The sequence below is a fragment of the Hipposideros armiger genome, unplaced genomic scaffold (assembly GCF_001890085.2).
Source record: "Hipposideros armiger isolate ML-2016 unplaced genomic scaffold, ASM189008v1 scaffold_28, whole genome shotgun sequence".
NCBI lineage: Eukaryota > Metazoa > Chordata > Mammalia > Chiroptera > Hipposideridae > Hipposideros > Hipposideros armiger.
This window is the reverse complement of record NW_017731378.1, coordinates 3,467,175-3,489,706: the sequence shown is the minus strand read 5'-3', so window position 1 is coordinate 3,489,706 and position 22,532 is coordinate 3,467,175. Positions and strand designations below refer to the sequence as shown.

Sequence of the window (22,532 nt, the reverse complement as noted above, 5' to 3'; positions counted from 1 at the left end):
TCCCATTGCACTGCAGAGTGTGGTAGCACAGGGACAGCCAGAAGGTCACACTTAGGCCTCCCAGGCCTCTCAGGCACAAGGACTTTGGACAAGTCGGCAGGACTGGGTGGTGGGGTTATGGGGTGGTGGGTGATGGGATGATTGGTGGTGACCCCCACAGTGCCTTCCTCACAACCCTTCAGAGACAGTAGCCTGAGAGTCACCCTTCTACTCCTGGCCCACTCAGGTTTTGGGCCTAGGCTGATCTGCAGCAAGAGGGACTCTGGACAGACTCCAGAAAGAACTTCCTGAGTGGAAACGGTGTGAGGCAATTGGGGGTAGGGATGGCGTTAGTAGCTAAGAAGGGAGCTTGGAAGGGAAAGAAGCTCTCTCGCCCATGTCCTGTGCCCTCTGGGCTAGATTGTGTACCAGCCCAGTTGGGGCATGGATAATATTTCTTCCTGATGCTGCTCTCCAGTGCATTCTCTTCATGATGGCAGAGGGGACTCCTTTAGCCCTTAATAGGGAAGGAGACCCCCTCCCCCCAGCTCTCTGGTCCCTGGTAGTCTGGCACATATTAGGTGCTCAATAAATAACTGTCGAATGAATAAATGATTAAAGACAGGGTGTGTGGAGGAAGTGAGGGGGTCTTCCTAGTCCCTCTGAGTGGCCATCAGCCACTAATGATTCAGATCTCACCTCCTGCCCTCCCCCTAACTCCCTTCCTTACTCCTTTGTAGCCCCCCAAATTCCCCTTTCCCCCAGCCTCTCCCTCCTGGGCTGATGAGGAGGGGTGGAGGGAAGGTCCCCTGGCAGAGCAGGGCTTGCTAGTTCCTTGTAAATGAAGACCATAATTAACATTAAATTAAGGTAATACAAATGAAGGCAACATAGAGGCTGACAAGATGAGCGTTTGGGGAGGCAGTGGGGAGAAGTGATTCATATTTTTAATTTACTGTACGGATGGGCCATGTGGCTGGGGAGCGGGCGGCTCGCGTGGAGGGGCTGTCGCCCCGCAATGTTTGCTGGGCTCAGAGTGAGCACACAATGACTATTAAACTCAACTGTCCATATAATGGGACACATTCGACATGACGCCCACCGGAGCACCAGGAGCCTGGCCGGCCAGACTGTAAATCTTGCCCACATGGCACCCATGTGCCCACCTGCCCACCTAGCTTAGCTTGGCCCAGGCCTGGGGTAGGGTGAGCACAATCCCCAAGGGACCCGAGAGGGGCCTTGGACATGGGGAATCAAGGGGACCAAGAAGGTCCAGGCTCCTTGCCCTGGCTGAGCAGGGTTGGGGGGCACTGGACAGTCAGGTCTTGATTGTGCTGGGGGTGAGACAGGCCCTGGTATCCCCCTCTCAGTGCAGGACCTTGGTACCAGGATGGGGCTGGAGCTCTGTGGCCCACATGTGATCAGTTCTAGAAATTGAAGAGAAGACACTGGTGGTGTCCCATTCCAGAGAGGGGAGCTAATTGTCTACATAGTCACCATCACAGCCCACATTTGACAAGCACTTACTGGGCACCAACCTTCACTTCTGACCCACTAACTGAGTCCTCACAACCATCCTGTGAGGAAGATGTTTATCCTCATGTTACATATGGGGAAACTGAAGCTGAGAAAGGAGTGGCTTGGTCGCAGAGCTCATAAGTGTCCACTGCCCCATCCCACACCTCCAAATCCCAGAGCCTGGGGTGACCCCTTGATCCTGTGAATGCTATACAAGGAATGAAGACCAGCATCCCAGGTGGCCCTCGCCCACTGGACCGAGGCCTTAGACTCTGAGCTCTCTGGGTACTCGGGTACGTGTCGGGACACAGCCATGCATGTACATCTTCCGACCCTCCCACCAGTCAGAAGAAAACAGCCAACATGTCCCAGGCAGGCAAGGAGGGATCCCTGCTTACTCACTCTGAAAACGGAGCCGAAAGATGCTCGTCCCTGGGATGAGAGACGCAAGTGTAATTTAGGTTTTGATATTATGAAAGTCTCGCTGCTCTAAAACAGCGGGGCACTCGGTGCCTCATTAATAAAGGATAAACTCGGAGTCTATTTACAAGGCGCTTTTTGGGGTTATTTACTCTCCAATATACATATGTAATGTTGCGCATACTTACCGCTAGGTACAGCTCATCCTTCTAGCCTGGGCTTTGGAGTCACCCTGGGAAGGGGGTGGAAAGGGTCACTGGGGAAGAGGGAATGCAGAGGAGGCCACCTCTGGGAGTGGGGAAGCTCTGTGGGAGGTGGTACGGCCCCATGGAGGGAGGGGAATCATAGAATTTCAAAGCTGGAAGGTAGAAAGGGCAGAGGATACACCCCATCTGTCTCCTGTACCCTCTCCCACCTTTCCTGAACCCCAGCCCCCTTAAAGATAAGGTACAGGCTAAACTCCCCTGCTGGGCCCCGGGCTCTCCCTACCAGCTCTTCCCTCTGCATCAGGCCAGGGCATGGCGGCTTCCCTCACTCACCAGGGCCCCTCTCTGACCAGATCCTGACCGCACTGGGGAGAGTCCCTGCAGCTCTGAAAGGAGGCCAGTCAATTCCTATCAGCAAGCTTGTCCTGTGCAATTATTGTGCACCTAAACTTATGCCAGCCTTGTCACAGCCCTGCCACCCCTACCATTGTGCTCAGTGGTGCCTGGAGTAGGGCAAAGCCTTCCTCAAACCAAGATGGAGGCTACCTCTCAGCTCCTGGGGTCATTAGCCAGCTGCTGTAGAGATGGTTCCCCATAGCTGCTCAGCCACCACCTTTCCCTGTAGCTGCCACCACCTTAGCCTGGCCTCTTCACATTATGTGCAGCATCTCAGTGACTCTGTAGCCATCTTACAAGAAAGGGAGGGCACTGCTTTCATCTCCATTTTAAAAATGAAGAAACTGAGACTTAGGTTATGGAACTCACCCAATGTCACACAGCCAGCAGGTGCCAGGCTGGGATTTTAACCCAGATTAAGGTTGTTACCCTCACAAGGCCTCCTCGAGGGTCCTGGGCCTTGACTGCCCATTCTGGCCCCTTTGCTCAGCATGGGCTCCAATGAGGAGCTCTGAGCCCGCCCTCCAGCAGCAAATCTCCCTTCCCTGACTAACTGGTCATTCACTGAGTCATTGAACACCCACCACGTGCAGACCTATGGCCTGGGTGGGCGTAAGTGTATGGGAGTGGAGGCCTTGGTCAGAGACTCTGATTAATGCACAAGGGAGCTTGGAGATAGGGCCACCCATCCCTGCACCCCACAGCCTAGAGTTGCGAGGCTTTTTGACTTTGTCACCTCCTCAGCTGAGGAGTGTGCGGCTCAGGGCCCAGCCTGGGGGTGGTGATGTTGGCATGTGTGTGAGTAGGGCGACATTAGCACCCCACCCCCAAACCTGGCCAGTTTGGACCAAGGAGGCACCTGAGCCACTGCAGCCTTTTTGCAGGGAGTCCTGGGTGCAGGCATCTGGGTCCAGCTAGTCCCTTGGGAGCCCCTAGGGGTCCAACAGGACATAATCACCCTTGGGGTGGAGCTCATGGCTGCTCCAGGCCTCAGTGCCCAGAACTCAGTGGGAAGAGACTGGGTCCTCATGTATCCGTCCCAACCCCAGAGCCCAGAATTGGAGGAGAGCTGAACTAGGGGGTGCTGGACAGAGGGAGGATGCCAAGCGGGAGGATCTGATCTATCATTGTTGGTGAACAATGAGCCGTCACCACCCTAATTAAAGATGTAATTACAGCAAATACATTCTGGGCTGAGAATGGATGACGGATGGCAGTAAGGCACCTTGTAGCCAGCAGCCAGGAGACACTGCCCACTAAAGCTCCCCACTCCAAGCTGGGGAATCCTCCCCTCAGCACGTGCCCCCACCCCCAAGCTGGTTACAGGGTGTCCTGGTGCCTCCCGACAGGGTGGTGACAGACAGGTAGGGACTGAGGCTGGAGCTGAGGCGCCAGGCAAGGGTCAGGGGACAGGGCCTTGTTGGAGAAATGACAGAGGGAAGGAGGCCCAGAGGCCAAAGTAAGAGGACCTGGGCTGGTGTGTCTGTCAGGCAGCGGGCAGGGCCAGGGCGGAGTGGTTATCTCTGTGAGAACATTGCCAGAACACGAAGCAGTTTGTCAAGGCACCCATGCTAGGGGGATAATTGGAGTCCTGCAAAGGCCAGAGGACTGGACTGATGGCTACTGAACCCTGGCCCTAGAGGATGAGTGCGGGGCAGAGCTGAGGGGACTCAGCCTGTAGAGGGTAACCACAGCAGGGGTCTGGTGGGCCATATTGGCTTTTAGGTCTGGCCCAGGCTTTAGGGACTAGGTGGCAGGGGGCCCTACTAAGGGCCGATTTGTCCTTGCCTGGGGTCAGAGTCCAGGGCAGGGGACTGGCCATACTGGATTAGTGGGCTTCTCCCACTGCCCTGGCCGCTGCTGCTCCCTTATTCAGCATGGAAGGCCCCCAACCACCTCCCCATCCCCCACACCCCTGCTCGGGACCCCCTCAAAGGTGTGAGCACTGGTTGCCCCAGGGAGTCCTGGGCTCGGGCCATCTTCCTCTACCTGGGATCTAAGTTCTGGATTCCAAGCCTGTTTGCCCTGGGCCCCCATCTCACTTATCCTCAGGGAATAATAAATCCTGAGGACAGGGTCAGGTCACTCTGAAGCCAGCTTGAGCTAGGACCATCCCAGGGCCAAGGCATGAAGGCCTGCCAGGATGGGGAGCTTGGTGGCCTCATCCTCTTGGCCCCATCTGCCGTGGTGGCCTGTGGCTGGGGTCCTTCGAGGTGTATGGGTTGACCCCAAGGGGGAGAGGGCTGGGTGTGGGACGGTGGGGAGTCCAGGCAGGCAGGCAGAGGAGAGAAGGCCACTGACAGCAGAACAAATGCTTGTAATTTTATAACCAATCTCAGCGTGTCCATGGGGGGCCGTTTGTGCCTCCACTCAGGACCAATCAGCCTGACAGAGCTATGAGTCTGCCTGAGTGAATGTGAGCAGCCCCTCCCCAACCAGCACCACTTACTGCAATCTCATTACCCGCCCAGCCCAAGAAGGGCCAGAGCTGAGGGGCTGCAGGGAAGGGGACCCAGCCCACCCTGGAGCAAGGCCAGGCCAGAGCTAAGGCTGGGCCTGGGGTCAGGAGGGGCAAGGTGGGCAGGCCTTGGAGATCCAGCAGCTCAGAGGGAGGAGGAAGGGAGGCAGGCTCAGGACAAATATTTTGCACCCACTGGTTGCAGAGCATAGATATAGGATAGGATAGATAGGGCACAAGCCCCTGCCCTCAAGGGGCTTGCAGTCCGCTACAGGCAGATGGAAAAGTTACAGAGGGATGGGCCCTGGGGAAGGTGGAGATGGAGAGAGAAGTGACAGGAAGGCAGGAGGCTGAAGGACAAGAAAGGAAGGCAAGGAGGGACACAGCTCTAGAGCCGAGCTGGTCTTGAGCAAGAGGTAGGAAGGAGAGGGTAAGAAATCAAGGAAGAGGGAAGCAGAGAAGCCTCAGAAGTGCATGCAGAGCCAGGCAGAGAGACGCAGGCCATGGGAGAGAAATGCCCACCAGGGGAGAGGAGGTTGGGGAGGGGCTGGCTGGTCAGTGGTGGATATTAAAGGACGGCCTTGCCGGATATCTGGCTCTGGGGATGGCTATGTGCCCATTAGTCTCTCTAATTGTCAAAAATCTAATTTAGTGTCTGGAGCTCGGGCCGGCCTCAGGTTAAACGGAGAGAGGCAGGCCTAACTATAAATCTGCCCTCCCAGCCTGGGCTGGTGCTAATTCTGCAGTTAAGTGAGGGGGTGAGGAGGGCAGCGAGATGGAACAGGGGTGTTCTGGAGAGGGGTTATCTATGACCCTGCATGCCAGCTCCCTCCTGCTAAGTCATGCCGGGCCCTCCTCTCTTGATGGAGGGAGGGGACTTGCTTAGGGCTCATGTGGACCAAGCAGGGGTAATGCCTCAAATGTGTGATGAGCTTGGGACCAGAGGATTCTGTTTGCGGGGCTGGGATTGTAAAACCCTTAGCCTCTCCTCCTCCTGGACCCACTCGGGGTCTATGAGGGCTCAGCTCTTGCAAAGGGATGGGTAGGAAGGTCACATTTCCTAGTAGCATTGTGTGCCTTTGGTGAGGAAGGGGGCATGGAAGTTCACACCACGTGACAAGCGACTGGTCATCCTGTTCATTAGGTGACTGCCAGCAATGGCCTCAGTGATGGGACCCAAGAGCCATTCCTCAGTGGGGAGAACAAACCCCTTGGGCGGCCCGGACTCCAAATAAGGTGCGTGGGGACCAGACAGCCTCTGAAGGACTATGTGGCCTGAGGCAGGGGAGGGCTCTCCACCTGGGCTTGGTAATGACCTCACTCCCCTCAGAGCTGCTAATTGAAAGCAAGGGGTGTGGTAGGCTCAGCAGGAGAGGGTGGGGGACTGAGAGGGTTCCTTGACAGGCTCTGCTTCCATGGGGGGAAGAAAACGATTTCTCCTGGCTTCAGCTCCATCTCACCAGGCACCCACCGGCCTCTCCTGCTGCTAACGAAGTGCCTTTAATTAGAAGCCTAATAAAATGCTCTTAATTGGCAAGAGCCAATCAGGAAGAAGAGAGGTCTCCTCCCCTTAGTCATTGCTGATGGTGGCACAGCTATAGGTTTCAAGGGGAGAGGGGTCCCAAGCAAGCCCAGCCTGGCTTTGGGAAACAGTGACTTTAGGGTTATCTTCCAGATGTGCCCTAGACCCCCGTTTTCCTGGGGGAAACCATCTGACACTGGGTTTGAAGTGGGACCATAACCCTCCTGGCCCAGCCTCTGCTCAATACCAGGCTCAGGAGTCCAGCTGGCGAGTGACTACTGATTAGACGCCAGAGGCCCTGACTGGTCTCTGCTGACTCCTCCTCCCCTGTCCTTAGTTGTTAGGGAGGAGACTCCAGTGTGGTCTCAGTCAGTGTGGGGAGCCTCTTTTCTTACTGAGGTTCCCCATCTGCAAAACACAGGGTACACTTGATACTTGGTTATGCCTCCAGCCCCAGCAAGGAGAGCTTTGCCCTGGGGCCCTGACTTGTCAGCCTTAGGATGCTCACCATCAGTGTTAGTAGGTCTAGGTACAACAGGCACCGAGGTCACAGGTTGACGAGCAGGAAGATACTACAGATGTAAAACAGGGATGGGTTAATTTTGACAAGGGTCCACTTGTGGCTCTAGGAGGGGAGAGGAGGAGGGAAGCCTGCCTTGCCTGCAGCCTTGTCCCCATCTTCCTAGGATTGGTTTAAGGAGGGAAAGGAGGTGGCTTTCCCCCAGACGATCAATGCTCCCTTGGTTTTTACAGCTTGTTGGAGTCGCTCTGAAGTTGCTCCTGAACGTGAGAGCTCACCTGACTAGAAACTGACCACATGGGATGCAGGAGAACCCAAGTCTTCTCACCCTCTCAGGAGGCAGAGGAACATTTAAGTTCTGGGTTCAGGTGGGGTTGAGCTAGACTGAGGCCATGTTGACCAGCTCCCAAATTAGACACCATTTTGGCTTAAATTTAATTCAACACAGAACATTAGTTGTGTGCCAGTGGCCCTGTATGTATGCACACCGTTTGGCCCTGACTTGTCTATGGGCCAATGTTGTTTTCTCACGTCAGATGATCTTAAAAGGTATCTGTGCACTCCCTCAACCTGTGTATTGAAAAACTCACTGTCCTCTTGATGTTGGGCAAACAGACAAGACACTTAGAAAATTCACTTTAATCTTATATTTGTAATTTAAGTTACTTTTTTCTGAACAGTTAAAAAAACCAAAACACACTATATTATCATGATCCTAGGTTGTGAACATAATTGGTACATTGACTACACATCACCAAACATAAGCACAAAAGTCAAAGCAGTCAGTACTTAAGTCTAGAGAACAAAGGGCTGAACCAACGGACAGCTCTCAGGGAAGCTCACATCTGTTGCCAGGCCTGCCCCTAGTTGGAGTCCAGTGAATATCCCTCAGAACAGTCTGGGTTGGGCTTGTGTGGTCACTGATTTGGGATGGTGTCAGTATCCTCGGTACCCAGAGGTCTAACCCTCCTTGTTGGTCTTTCCTTTGGTGTCCAAGAAGGGACAGGGAGAGAGGGGAGGTGATGCTTTATAATGCTCTTTACTGCACTCATCCTTAAACACAGACACAGCCAGTCAGGAGCTAAGAGTCAGCTGGCTGGGCTGGAGAGCACATAGTTTAGATATCATCTGCCTCGAGGAAATTTTAGATCATAGGTACTCAACTTCCAACAGAAAAGGTTTCAGGATATCAATGCATTAAGTTGCACCTGCAATCAGGCAGCCATAATCATGCCCTTTTGGTTTCTTTCCTCAGTTCCAAGAATTCTGAAGTCACAAATGAACTACAGATAAAAATAACAAGCAGCAAAACTCAGCCTTATTGCCCTAAGAGATGGCTGTCTTTCTGGCACTGATTATGTTGAGATTGTGGAGACAGTAAGGGGCTCTGGGCTGGCAGCGGTCAGCTGTGTGGACGGAGCCCAGCAAGAGGGACTCAGCCTGCAGGCCCTGGGTGCACGTGTTAGAAGTGAAAGTTGTTATTCTAGGACGGTAGAGAGGAAGGCAAGGAGAAGCATGGGTACCTTTTCATGTTCTTCAGCTTGAACTCACCCAAATGGGGAAGGAGATCAGAAATGTGGACTAAAGTCATATGGTAAACCTGAAGCCCAAAGAGCATGATGCTTACGGGTGGCGCTTATCTAAGCATCCCTTTTTCCACCTGGAAGTACCTTGGATTCCTCCAGACTCAAGCTCGCAGCCTAGGCCCTCAGGCTGGCACTATTCTGGATTGGGCTGCTCCCACTTCAGGCAGGAAGGTATTACCATCTAAGGTAAATGGAGGACGCCAAGAAAGTCAACAATACCAAGGCATCTAATCTAATTCTAGGAAAGAAAAAAACCACCCTAATTATTTCCAATATTCCCCACCCCCTCCACCCCAAGCCCTTTGTTTCCATACACAGTCGAGTGCTAAGATCAAGCCCAGCTGTTTAGACCAATGGGTACCAAGAGACGGCAACGGAGAAGAGTGCCTATTTTCTTCTCTTCAGCTTTTGATTTTACAAAAGAAAAATAAGAAAGGATTTTTCTTACTCAGGCAGAAAACAGAATGATTTAGGGGTCCCAGGGTCTTTCTCAGTTTGGGAACAGGTTCTGAGGGCCAGACTTTATTATTTGTCGATAAGAGTTCCAGAGAGTCCCTGTCTCTGTTTCTGGCAGAGTCACCAGAAAGAATTTTGCCAAGGGACAAGTGTACAAGGCCTCCCATTCACACTGCACACAGGAAAGTAAAAGGGTGTTGTCAGGGGTGGAAATACACACACGTGCAGCAAGGCATGCTGGTTTTAGCCAGGCAGCCCCAGTGTGAACGGAGAGCTTGCGCGTACCCCGAGCTCCCAGGAGCACATGCACGCACACGCCTCTTGCTCGCCTTTGAAGGGGCTTCCTCCCACCTTTAAGAAATGTTCCTTTCAGGCCCACATTGGAATTTTAGCGAGAAGAGGCTAATCCACAATGGAGACATTTCATTTCAGAGCGCAGAGACACCGTCAGCTCCTTTTCTGCCATTCCTTTAAATGTGTTGAGACTTTCTTTGTTTCTCTTTTTAAAAAGGTCAAACTTTACATTTATTCTAGCCCAGTTGGGGATTAGTGATAATCAATTCCCACTGAAATCATGCAGAGATGGTAAGTGGGGTTTACCATCTCTGGAAATGAACTTCTACTTACCTGATTATTTCTTCTACAATGAACTGGTAAATGACCCCCCGAGCTGAGAAATGTGACTGACTCAAGTTTTTTCAGACCACTTAACTTCATTCCCATTTCATCAGCAACAGAGGACAACTTGGAGAATATCCTCAAGGGAGCTAATGGCTCCAGACTGCAGGGCCCACCTCAATCTCATTTATGATATACTGAACAAGCTTCAGAACAGTTTCAGAAACAATCTACTTTCAACTGAACCTAGATGAGAGAGCAAAACCCCGGGCACCAATGAATATTCAACAGCTCCCACTTTTGAACAGCAGCATATAACAGAAGGGCTAGTCAAGTTATGGCTATTGGACAGTATTTTGAAATAGCTTAAAATCCATGCTTCTTTAATGCCTGACCTGTGTGTCTTTCAGGGCTGACGGGGCCCTCTGCCTTATCTATAGCAGAATCTTTAATCAATCAAAAAGTCATTAATAATCAACACAACAGACAAGGAACCCTGATAGTGACTAGATAGAAAACATTTCTCTGTAGCATTGGGTAGTTGGAAAGGGAATTACACTCAGAAAATATTTCCTAGGCAATAACTTATCATTACACTGGGAAGTATTTTCTGACTGCAACCTGGAACTAAACGCTTAAAAGCACTCATAAAGCAGGAAAGGAAAAATGCATATGCACAACCTGACTTTTAAGATGTAATAACAACACAGGGCACGTTTTAGGAAGAGGATACCTTCTTGCAAATCAGAGGGAACAGTGAAGATGACTTTCTCCCCTTCTCCCTCTGCTGAACTACAGGTGGCCTGGCTTTGAGGTCACCGGCAACTGGCTCCCATTCTGATGTTTTTACAGCAACTGGTTACTCAACTGCTTTGACCAGGAATGGAAACAATGGGCCTGACAGTTCAGCTTCCAAGGGACACTTGAGACTGTGCTGTGGCTGAGAAGCCTTTAATGGGGGTGTCCATGTCACCTGAAACGGCTGGTGGAGGTCCACTCCTGCCCCAGGAAGCAAGCTTGGCACAGGCTGACCGTATTCCCTATCGCTCCCAGGCTGGGGTGGCACACGTGCCCTACGCCCAAAGCCCACACAGCTGCCGTTCAAGTGGCTGGGTCAGCTGGGCCCTCGCTGAGGTCCATTTGTTTATGTTGTTCACCAACTGCCAGAGAAATTTTATTGGTTGGGGAGGGTGGAGAGTAAATAAGACTAGGAGGAGGAAGGAAAGGAAAGAGAAGGCAGTTTCTGCCCCATAAGAAACCCTGTGTGCCAGTCTTCACCCTGATCTGTTCTCTCTGGCAGCTTTGCCCTTTGTAAATATTGGGCTTGGGAAACGCAGAAGGTTCTGCAGTGCAAGGTTGAGATGATTAGCTTGATTTTTGAGAAATTATATTTACTGACCTAAATGAAAAAGAAACCAACTTTTTACTCCTGGCCACCTCTGAAGCTACTCTGACTGTGGTCTTGGCAAAGATGCAGGCGCCTGCGTGCTCACAGGCCCTGCTGAGGAAATCAGAGATGTGAACCATTACGCAGTACGCACCGAGCCACTGGCTCTGGCCATTTCAAACCTTTCTGTAGGCTGAGCCTTACCAGTGATTTAAGATGAAGTACAATGCTTTTTATTACACATCTAATTGTTAATGAGAGGAAATGCAATCAGCAACTCCTTTCCACACTCTACATGGAATCAAGGAGACTGCTGAGTCCAGAAAAGATGTGGTCATTGATGGAGCCCAGGAAACTTCTGCTCCCCACCTTTTCTGGGGGGCAGGGGGAGGGGAATTAGAAGAAGACAGAAGAGTTGCAAATATGATGCGAGTACCATGTCTGAGAACCCACTGTTGTCACATAGGGTCACTTGCAGCAAAAGTCTAGGTTTGAAATTCTGACTGAACAGCATTTAACTCTTCCAAGTGTTGCATTTTCTAGCTGATTTGTCTCATGCTAACTGAGGACACTCTCTTCATACTCTTTCTTCTGAGGAGGAGTAGAGAAACAGGTTGAAGGGGAATGGAGGGAGGGGGAAAAACAGGGACAGAAACAGAGAGAGATGAAAGGAAGGAGGCCCCGATCTTCCAGTGTGCGCATTCCTGCTGTCTCTCTTTCTTGCCCCAGAGGCTATACAGACAGCTGTCTCCCCCTAAGCACAGGGGGGCCATGCTGATCTTGCCAGGCGCTGGGCGTTCTGTAGTTCACGGGGAGACACTGGGTGCTGTCTGGCTGGAAGCTGTATCCCCGTGCCCTAAAAGTGGGTCTCTCCCAGCAGGCTATATAGGGAAACTAGTTCTTCTGCTTAATGGCAAAGCAAGAGAGATTCTGGCAAAACACTAAATATATTTATAAGTCATCTTTGTCTGGAACCAAATGAGGGGAAAATGGGTGCAGAGGGGAAAGGAGGAGGGGAAGTGAGGTGAGGTTTAAAAGTTCCAATCATTCATGAAAGATAAAAGACATCTTCTGATAGCAGCACGGAAGCAGTCAGCTGTGCTGAGTAGACCCTCCTGGGTCGACTGCAGACCAACTGTGTCCCAACAGGAGTCTCAAAGCCCCGTCCCTCGGCTAGTCCGGGGAAAGTGGGTAGTATTTTGATTGTTACTGTTGTTGCTCATCCTGGTATTGGCAGATATGTTAAATACCGCAACTTTAATGAGTCCTGTGTGAAAACAGAGCAAATAGTCATTAGTCCCTTTTCCTGTATTTCTTACTTGCTCTATGAGGAAAAGAATATTAACTTAGTGTCAATTGGGAGAAAGGCTCAGAGGTCCTTCTTAATGCCCCCTTTCTGCCCACGCTGAGCAGGAGCTTTGTCAAAGGCCATGGGCTGTGTGGGGACTTGGTGGGGCTCACTGATATGCTCAGGGCCACAGTGCTCACACACAGTGACTCTGATGTCTTGAGATCAGGAGTGACTATGGGGGGGGGGTGGCATCGAGCTTTCACCTGCTCCCTGTAAAGGTACAGCAGGCGAGGACAGTTCTAAGGTTCTGGCCCTGAGCAGCCTTCAAAGGCAGGTGTGTAGGTGGTGGCTGGATATGTGGCCTAGAGATGAAGGCAGAGGTTGGGACTAGAGGTACAATACACATTTTAGAGCCATCCACATTGAAACGAGAGCTGCAGCCTTGGGAAGAGACAAGAGAGCCAAAGGAGGGAGCTTAGAGAAGGAAGGAAAGCACGAGACAGGCTCTTAGGGGCTGTGTGTGTTAGGGGTGAGAGGGAGAGGATGCATAAGCAGTAAGAGCACCAGGAGACTATTAAAAATGGCAAAATGGGTAGAAATCTCAGGAAGAGAAAATCTTGGCAAAAGGAGGGGATAGGTAACATGATCATTAGCACTAATGATCACTTTTTACTAAGGGCTTGTTATGTGCTCGGCACTGTGCTGAGTACTAAGAATTTTACACATAACATTTCAATGCAATCCTCACAACAGCTTTGTGTAGTAGGTACTACAGCCCTCACTTTACTAATAAGGAAACTAAAGCTCTGGGAAGTTACTTGCCCCAGGGCACACAGCTAGGACTGTCACTCAGGCCTGAGGGATGAGGAAGCAGTGTGTCCTCTATGAGAAGTGAGCCCAGCAGGGCACGAGCCACCCCGTTCAGAAGAACCACTGCCAAAAGGCGTGCAGGGAAGTGTGTTACATGTGTCCTTCTGCCACCAGAACGGAGGCAAGCGTGGGAAACAAGAAATCGTCATGATGGCAACGTTCCCCAGCGGCAGTGCCATTTTCCCAAACCAACAATAACCCAATCAAAGCATCTGACCTGGTTAGGACACGATATACCACAATATAGATATACCACAATCTAAAGGCAATTTCAGGATCTTTTTCTGCCTAAGGGAGGAGGAAGACTTGAGTGGGAGAGTACACGCAGTTCTCACCAACTCCAGAGCTACTGCCAAGGTCAAAGGACAGTTCTTTTCATTGTTTGAGAAGGTGGAAATTGGAAATAAGGATTAAAAAAAAAAAGCTACCTTTTATAAACAAATGACACTGACAAGGCAGAGCTGTGAGAAGTCAGCATATTTCACCATGAGGTTTTCCCATTCGCACATTAGATTATCTCTGGTTTCAAGGGTCTCTATTATAGGCACTGGTTTGACCTGGGAAATACAAAGCCATAGGCTTTTGGGTTGTTCCTCTTCGTTTTGAAACTGATTCAAATCTCTTACTTTCTTAATCCTATTAGATATCTGGGGTGGGAATTATTAGTTCTATATAAGGGTCATCTAGATCTTGTTCAAGAACCATCTAGAACTGAGGCTGGCTGCCTGGATGAAGGCAGCATCCAATACACAGCCCCAGTCCTGCCTCACAATGCTGGCTCCCCTTGCTTTCAGGACTTGTGGAGAGGTCAAGGACAAGAGAAGGCGCCACGAACCAGCAACACCTCAGAGCCAATACTCCGTCTCCTACCCACAGTGCTTTGTGCACAGCTCGCTTTCATACCTGGGCAAGAATGAGGTCAGCGTGTGATTATTTATCTGGAGATATAGGTGTATGTTCGAGAAGGGGAGCGGGGAGGGTCAGCTTGGACAGCTGGATCGTTTAGAAAGTCCCAGATGAGGATTGTGTCATCATGTGAACTACTGACAATCTGGAATTCGTCAAACTGGAGTCGGAAAACTCTTCCAGAATGCTCCTAAAGAAGCAGAAATGAAACTTTTGAGCTGCTCAAAATCAAAAGGACACAAATTCAGCAACAGGTCAGGAGGAGTCTATGAAAAGGCTATTTTATGCTGATAAATTTCTCTATCGTTTAGTTGTTTTAAGAACACAGAGAAAAAACTTACTTTGGATTGAAGGCAGGATGGAAAAGTCAAATATTGGGCAGTTGATTTCGAACACAATCAAAATAATATTCACTAGCGCTGAGACATGTCACATAGTATGCTAGTTTCTCATTGCTAACGCTCCTCGGCTTAGGCTGCACAAGACCATTCCTCAGTGCCTCCCTTGCCTTCTCCTCTGTCTGTATCTCTAGGATTCTTCTACAGTCAGAGGCCAAGGCTTGATGAGCAGTAAATGGTGTGCTGGTAAATGTTTATCAATTAACTCTCCCCAATTTGTAAAAGCATTTGCACATTTTCATGGTGTAAAAATTCCTACCCTGGCCAACTTCAAGCTACCCATGTGAGGTCAACCAGCTCGCAAAATTCATGAAAATTTAACATTTTGGCTCTCATAAGCAGTTATAAGCCTATTTAGCACATCACTGTAGTAACCACCACCCTGATCATTTCCAGCATCAAGAAAGTACTCTCATGTCCCTTACTAACTAGTTAATACTACCTTAACCCCAAAGCCACTATCAATTCATTTTTCCTGTTTCATATAAATATACTCATTAACAGCATGTATTCTTTTCTCCTGATTTCTTTTACTCAACAGTATAAGATTCCTCTCTGTTACTGTATGTAACAGTAGTTCAGTCTTTTTTTTTATTACTGGTTGATATTCCATTATATGAACACAGTACAATTTATCGTTTCTCCTGTGGTGGACATATGGGCTGACTGTAGTTTTGGCTATTTTTTTTTTTTTTAAAGATTTTGTTGGGGAATTGGGGAAGGGGAACAGACAAGTTGCTGTCCTTTTTTGTTCTTCAGTCTAGTTGTGGAGGACGTTGCTTCACTGGCCCATGTTGGTATTATCATTGCGCTCTTCCCGGGTGAAGCAGATCAGTTGCCGGCCATTGGACGGCCGCTCACAGTGGCTCACGGCAGTTCACGCCAGCTGCCGGCCACTCATGGTAGCTTATGGCAGACCACTGCAGCCCCACTGCAGCCTATGCGACGGCGACTCACAGCAGCCCAGCTCCAGGTCGAGCTTTTGTTCACCATCTTAGCTGTAGAGGGCACGGCGTCACTGGCCCATGTGGGATCCGAACCGGCGGCCCGGCTGCTCAAAGCTCGCGCTCCCAAGCCAACTCTTAACCAACAAGCCACTCGGCCGGCCCTAGTTTTGGCTACTATAAATAAAGCTGCTATGGATATCTATATACATGTTTTTTGATGGGTATATGCTCTCGTTTCACTGAGGAGTAGAACTGCTGGGCCATGGAGTAGGAGTTATGTTTAGCTGTATGTACTAGATATGGCAAAACAGTTTTTTAAAAGTTGTGCCAATTTATACTACCACCAGCAATGTATAGGAGTTCCAGTTGCTCCACATCTTCAACAAATTGATACTGTCAATCTTTTAAATTTTAGCTATTTCGGTATATCTGTAGTGGTACTTTATAGAAGTTTTAATTTGCATATTTCTTTAAGAAGTTGAGGCAATTCCCTTTTATTCCTAGTTTGCTGTGAGTTTATCATGAACGGATGTTGGATTTTGCCAAATGCTTTTTCTCCATCTACTGACGTAATCATGTGATTTTTCTTATTTAGCCTTCTGATGTGATGTATTACATTAATTGATTTTTGAATATTAAACCTGCTTTGCATACCTGGAATAAATCTCCCTTGATCATGGTGTATAATTCTTTTTACACATTGTTAGGTTCAATTTGCTAATATTTTGTTGAAATTTATTTTAAGTTACTTGGTTTTATTGGCATTTTACTATCTTTTAAATAATTTCAGAAATTTTCCTTATTGTGAAATCACTAAACATAAGGAGGAGTGACAAGACCACATGAGTATGTAAATATCTCTTTGAAATCTTGCTTTTGATTCTTTTGGATATACTGTATACCCAGAAATGGGAGTGCTGGATCCTCTGGTAATTCTATCTTTAATATTCTGAGGAACTGCCATACTGTTTTCCATAGAGGATGTACTATTTTACATTCTTTACAAAATGCAAATAAGCTAATAGATGAGCATCTGTGTGCATGAGACATATTGATCTGCAGTTTCCTTTTCTTGTAATATCTTTGTCTGATTTTGGTATTAGGGTAATGCTGGCCTCATAAAATGATTTAGGAAGTATTCACTCTGCTTCTATCTTGTGGAAGAGATTGTAGAGAACTGGTATAATGTCCTTCTCAAACATTTGGTACAATTCACCAGTGAACCCATTTGTGCCTGGTGTTTCCTGTTTAGGAATGTTATTAATTATTGCTTCAATTTCTCTAATACATATAGGTCTATTCAGATTGTCTATTTCTTCTGATGTGAGTTGTGGAAGATTATATCTTTCAAGGAATTGGTCCATTTCATCTAGGTTATCAAGTTTTGGGGCACAGAGTTGTTCATAGTATTTCTTTATTATTATCCTTTTAATGTCCATGGGATCTTTAGTGATGCAAAGTTGTGTTTAACATTCAAAAATTAATGTAATATGCCAATCAACAGAATAAAGGTAAAAATGTAAGATCATCTCAACAGATGCAGACAAAAGCATTTAACGAAACCCAACATCCATTTCTAATAAAAACACTCAGCAATCTAGGAACAGAAAGGAACTTCCTAATCCCCTGAAAGCAGGTATCTATGAAAAACCTATAGCTAACATATATGTATATACATGTATATATAAAATGGTGAAAGAACAAATGCCTTTCTCCCAAGATAAGGACATCCACTCTTTCCGATTCTTTTGAACATTGTATTGAAGGTCTTAGTCAAGACAACAAAACAAGAGAGAAATGAAAGGTACACAGATTGGAAAAGAAGTGTATTCTTATATACTTGCAATGAACAATCCAGAAACTGAAAATTTAAAGTACCATTTATAATAGCATTAAAAATATGAAATACTTAAGGATTAAATGATAAAAGATTTATAAGACCTTTACACTGAAAGCTATAAAACATTGCTGAGAATTTTAAGAAGACCTAAACAAATGGAGAGATATACTGTATTCACGGTAGTGAAGTCAATTCTCTTCAAGCCAAATTGATCTAGATTTAACACAATCCCAATGAAAATTGCAGATTTCTTTTTTTTTTGGGGGGGGCGGGGGTTGGGGAGGTAAAATTGGCAAACAGATTCTAAAATTCACATGAAAATTCAAAGGACCGCAAAGACTTTGAAAAAGAACAAAGTTGAGAACAAAGTTACACTACTTGATTTCATGAGTTATTAAAAAGCTGCAGTAACCAAGATAGTATGATATTGGCATCAAGATAGACAAAAAGGTCAATGGAAATGAACAGGTCCATAAAGTAGACCCACACATACATGGTCAACTGGATCTTGACAAAGCTGCAAAGACCATTCAGAGAAAAAGGATAGTATTGGATAAAAATGGTACAAGAACAACTAGCTATCCATGTGAACTTTGAACCATACCTTGTACCGCCCACAAAAATTAACTCAAAATGAATCACAGACCAAAATGTAAAACCTAAAACTATAAAACTTCTAAAAGAAAACACAGGGGAAAAAAATCTTTGTGACTTTGGATTAGGCAAAGATTTATTTTTTAGGTATAATATCAAATACAATCTAAAATAGAAAAAGTTGATAATTGGACTTAATCAAAATTAAGAATATATGCTTTTCAAAAGAATCTTTTAAGGGAATGAAAAATAAAAAACAAAATGGATATCCTAAATATGTAAAGAAATCTCAAAACTCAATAATAAGAAAACCACTCAATTAAAAAAATGGGCAACAGATTCAAACAGACCTACACCAAAGTAGATATATGGATGGTAAATAAACACATGAAACAATGCTTTACATTATTAACATTGGATATGCAAATTAAGATCAAAATGAGATACCACTTAGCACTTATTAGAATGTCTCAAATTAAAAAGACTGTACTAAGCATTGGCAAAGATGTAGAGTAACTGGAACTCCCATGCCCTGTTGTACTTTAATGTTAAATGGTACAACTGCTTTGGAAAACAGTTTGACAGTTTCTAAAAATATTAAAACATACATTTACCATATGACCTAGCAATTCTGCTCCTGGATTTACCCCAAAGAAATGAAAGCATATGTTCACACAACAACTTGCACATAATATTTATAGAAACTTCATTTGTAATAGCTAAAATTGAAAACAATCTAAATTTTCATCAACTGGGAAGTGGATAAATTGTGGTATAACCAACCATATAATGGAATACTACTCAACAATTTTTAAAAAGGAATGAACTATTGATATACATCAACAACATGGGTGAATCTCAAAATAATTATATGCTTAATGAAAAGAGGAGCAAAAGAATACACACTGTATGATTCCATTAATTAAACACTAGAAAATGCAACTGACAGGAAGCAGCTCAGTGGTTGCCTGGAGAATGGAGCAGGGGGAAGTGGGTGGAATGGAAAGGAAGGGTTAATAGAGGGCATGAAGACATGTTCATTATCTTGGCAGAAATGATGGTTTCATTGGTATGTACATATGTCAAAATGTATTAGGTTATATAATTTCATTATGTCCACTTTATTGTTGTCAGTTATATTTCAATAAATCTGTTTTTAAAAACTTAAGACAACTCAATAAATAAATGAGGACAAGATTTGAACAGACAAAAAGATAAGCACATGAAAAGATGTTCTACACCATTAGTTATCACAGAAATGCAAATTAAAGCTATAACCACTACACACTCACTCAAATGCATATAATTTTTTAAAAAAACTGACAGTACCAAGTGCTGTCAAGGATGTGGGAAAATGGGACTCGCATACACTGTTAGTGGAAATGTAAAATGGTTTGCATTTGCAAACTTCCAAAATGCCACTTTGGAAAACAGCTTAGTAATTCTTTTAAATTAAACATAACACTTATCATAGGACCCAGAAATTACACTTCTAGGTATACACAAAAGAAACAAAAACAATATGTATATACAAAAACCTGTATGGGAATGTTTTCAGTATCACCAAAAACTGGAAACATTCTAAATGTCCTTAAACTGGTGAATGAATAAGCAAATTGGTTTATCCACACAATGGAGTATCACTCAGCAACAAAAAAAGAACAAGGTACTATACATAGCACATGGATGAATCTCAAATGAAGTGAAAAGAGCCAAATGCAAAAAAGCCACATACTGTATGATTTAATTTATATGACATTCGTAAGATAGCAAAATTATAGGTACAGAAAACAGATGAACAGTTGCTAGGGGTGAGTTTAAGGGGCATAATTTTGGGGGGTGATGGAAATTTTCTATAACTTGATTGAGGTACTTACATACAGAAGTGCACTAAAAATTGGGCAAATTTTGCTGTATGTAAATTATACTTTAAAAACCAGACTTAGATTAATTGTAAATGAATGAAAGGACACATTTTAAAAAACACACGTGTGAAACATGAAGGTAAAGCATGTCTGGTGCTGAAAAAATGAGCCTTAAATCTAACAAGGAAGACAAAGAAATGTCTCTCTCCCTTCTCCAGAGCAGAGGGTGCCTCAATTTTGAACCAGGATTTACAACACTGGGGCTTCAAATGCTTGCTCTCATGTTTCCCCGAGTTGTGCAAAAGATTCTGTCCTCCCTGGTGCCCCACCTAATTTTCTTTTTCTAATGGAAGCAGCTTTTAACCTTAGGACATTTCATAATCCAGGCCTTTGGCAAACACCAAATGATAAAGAATTTAGTGCTTTAGAAGGTGACATTCCTCCTTTTGAGTAACTCCTTTTCCCAAATGTCAAGATGTTCAGGCAAGGGCGCATACGTGGAATAAAAAAGACAGGATTTGAGTTGCTGGAGGCAGCATGCCTTGAATAGGATGCAGAACTAAGGGGCTGACCGGGGAGCTCATGCAGACTCCCATGGCACTTTTTGCAGGCAAAGGTGTGTAGGTCCTTGGATTCTGGACAGGTTCCAATTTGAGTAATTATGTTCCTTCTCCCTAAGTACCCCCTACTGTTTCTGGTGGATACAGAATTCTTATTCACTTCCTGTACTAAACTGATGTGTAAAGTTGCTGTGCAGCTGTTAAACAGCTGCCACATTCCTCTCCATATATAGTCTCTAAAGCACTTTTGGATGAAAGGCGCTATATAAACATATTTTATGATCATGTATTGGTTGCCTTTCTACTTAGTAGTAGCTTTTGTGAGGTTCTAACTATCAAATCCAGATCTATATTCCACAGCACATCAATGTTTAATTTCTTCTCCTTCCTGCTCCCCAACTCCCTCCAGACAACAAGACTCTTACCACAAGGGTCCGTAGACAGAGGGTCCCTGCAGGAGCACGGGGGTCCAAAGCAGCTACAAGATCCCACACTTTAATTTTTCTAAAGATCAAAAAGGGGACAAATATCTTAGTTAAAAGCAAAATTAAGGGAACACAGGAAGAATAGCAAAATATCATGGCAATAAATATGTATGGTGAATATAGTTTATATGATAAATGCAGCTCACAGAAGTATATAAAAACGTTTCTGTTTTGGAGACTTGGTTCTTGCATTCATTCTTGGGTAGAGGTTATTGGTCTTAACAGGGGAAAATGTACGTGATTAACCTATAAATGAGAAACAGGTTTGCTTTCACCAAACTGATGAAGACAGTAAACAGTAAAGTTACACCATACTTTGGGACCAGAAGGAGATCTTATACATTAGACCTCTAAATGATATAAGAGATCTTAGACCTGGAAACCAATAACTCTGAGGATCTTCTTTCTGGTCAATTCTAATAGTGGCCCAGGTCACATGTACTACATGACTGAGGAACATTTAAGAGCTCTGTAGTTTATATAAACAAATCCTCATATTTTGATTTAAATAAGAAAAATTTAGCCCCTCTTAAAATTAATTACAGGTCATGTCTCCTCAAGGTAAATAAAAGACAAAACCCAAGAAAAGTGGGTACAGATCAAAACCATGGGAAAGAGAAAAATACAACCTCGGACCTAGCTGGAACATGTCATCACATCCTTGAACAATTTCCCAAGAGTATGAGAGTGATGGCTGACTCAAAGCAGAGAAGTAGGTCTGCTACGCTTCCTGCTGCTTGAGCTTTCTTAATATATCACTATAGCCAGTTCACACACTAAGACAATATTGTTAAGTTAGTTTCTGATATTTAAAAAGCTGCCAATACTTGAACTATAGCTGTCTACTCCTCCAAATCAGGTACCTTGACAAGAAGAAATGATAAAGGGACCTTCATAAGTGAACACGCTTTTGTAAGAATTTACTATGTGCTGAGCCGGCCTAGTGGCTCAGTTGGTTAAGAGCACGAGCTCTGAGCAATAGGGTCGCCGGTTTGATTCCCACATGGGCCAGTGTAGCTCCAACTGAGCTAAGCTACTGCTGAGCTGCCAACAGGTGGCAGGATGGCTCAGCTGGTGAGAGCACGTGCTCCTAACAACAAGGTTACCGGTTCGACTCCCACATGGGATGGTGGGCTACGCCCACTTAACTAAGATTGAACACGGTACACCTTGAGCTGAGCAGCTGTGAGCTGCGGACAGGCAGCTGGAGGGTGACTGGACTTGGAGCTGAGTTAGCTGCGCCCTCCACAACTAAGACTGAAGGACAACAGCTTGGTTGTTCCCCTTCCCCAATACCCCAATAAAATCTTAAAAAAAAAAAAAAAGAATGTACTATGTGCTTGGCATTGCTAGACATGGGATCCATCCACAACATGAATGGATTCTATAAATCACTGGAAATTAAACTGAAGAAAATAAATATTACTGAACTCATTGTAACTGAAATGCTAGAAGTTAAGAAGCAAGAGAGCTGCACTTTTAGGAATCATTCAAAGATATCAAAATTCAAGACCCTACCACACTAAGACCCACAGATATTGCCCTCCAGTATTTCAGTTTTATTAATAAGTCACTATTTTATATGCATATCCTGTTATACTAGGTTTGGCCAGTTCTTTGCTTTATAGGGCAAAACATAAATATGTAACCAACAAAAAAAAGAAATATTAACAAAAATAATGAGCAAACAAGTGCAATTAAATGATTGGG

At 45.8% G+C, this 22,532-nt stretch overlaps 1 protein-coding gene across 5 annotated transcripts in view; it reads right to left on the bottom strand.

Moving 5' to 3' along the window:
* Positions 1-7,651: 7,651 nt before the first annotated feature.
* BTRC (beta-transducin repeat containing E3 ubiquitin protein ligase) overlaps positions 7,652-22,532 on the bottom strand; it is a 173,583-nt gene continuing 158,702 nt past the window's right edge. For all 5 annotated transcript variants that reach the window (XM_019636437.1, XM_019636438.1, XM_019636439.1 and 2 more), the window contains 3 exons: positions 20,763-20,841; positions 14,131-14,323; positions 7,652-12,333 (listed from right to left, as the gene is read on the bottom strand). In XM_019636437.1, the coding sequence (XP_019491982.1) occupies positions 14,162-14,323; positions 20,763-20,841 (241 nt within the window). In that variant the 3' untranslated portion in view covers positions 7,652-12,333; positions 14,131-14,161. The remainder of the gene's footprint in view (positions 12,334-14,130; positions 14,324-20,762; positions 20,842-22,532) is intronic.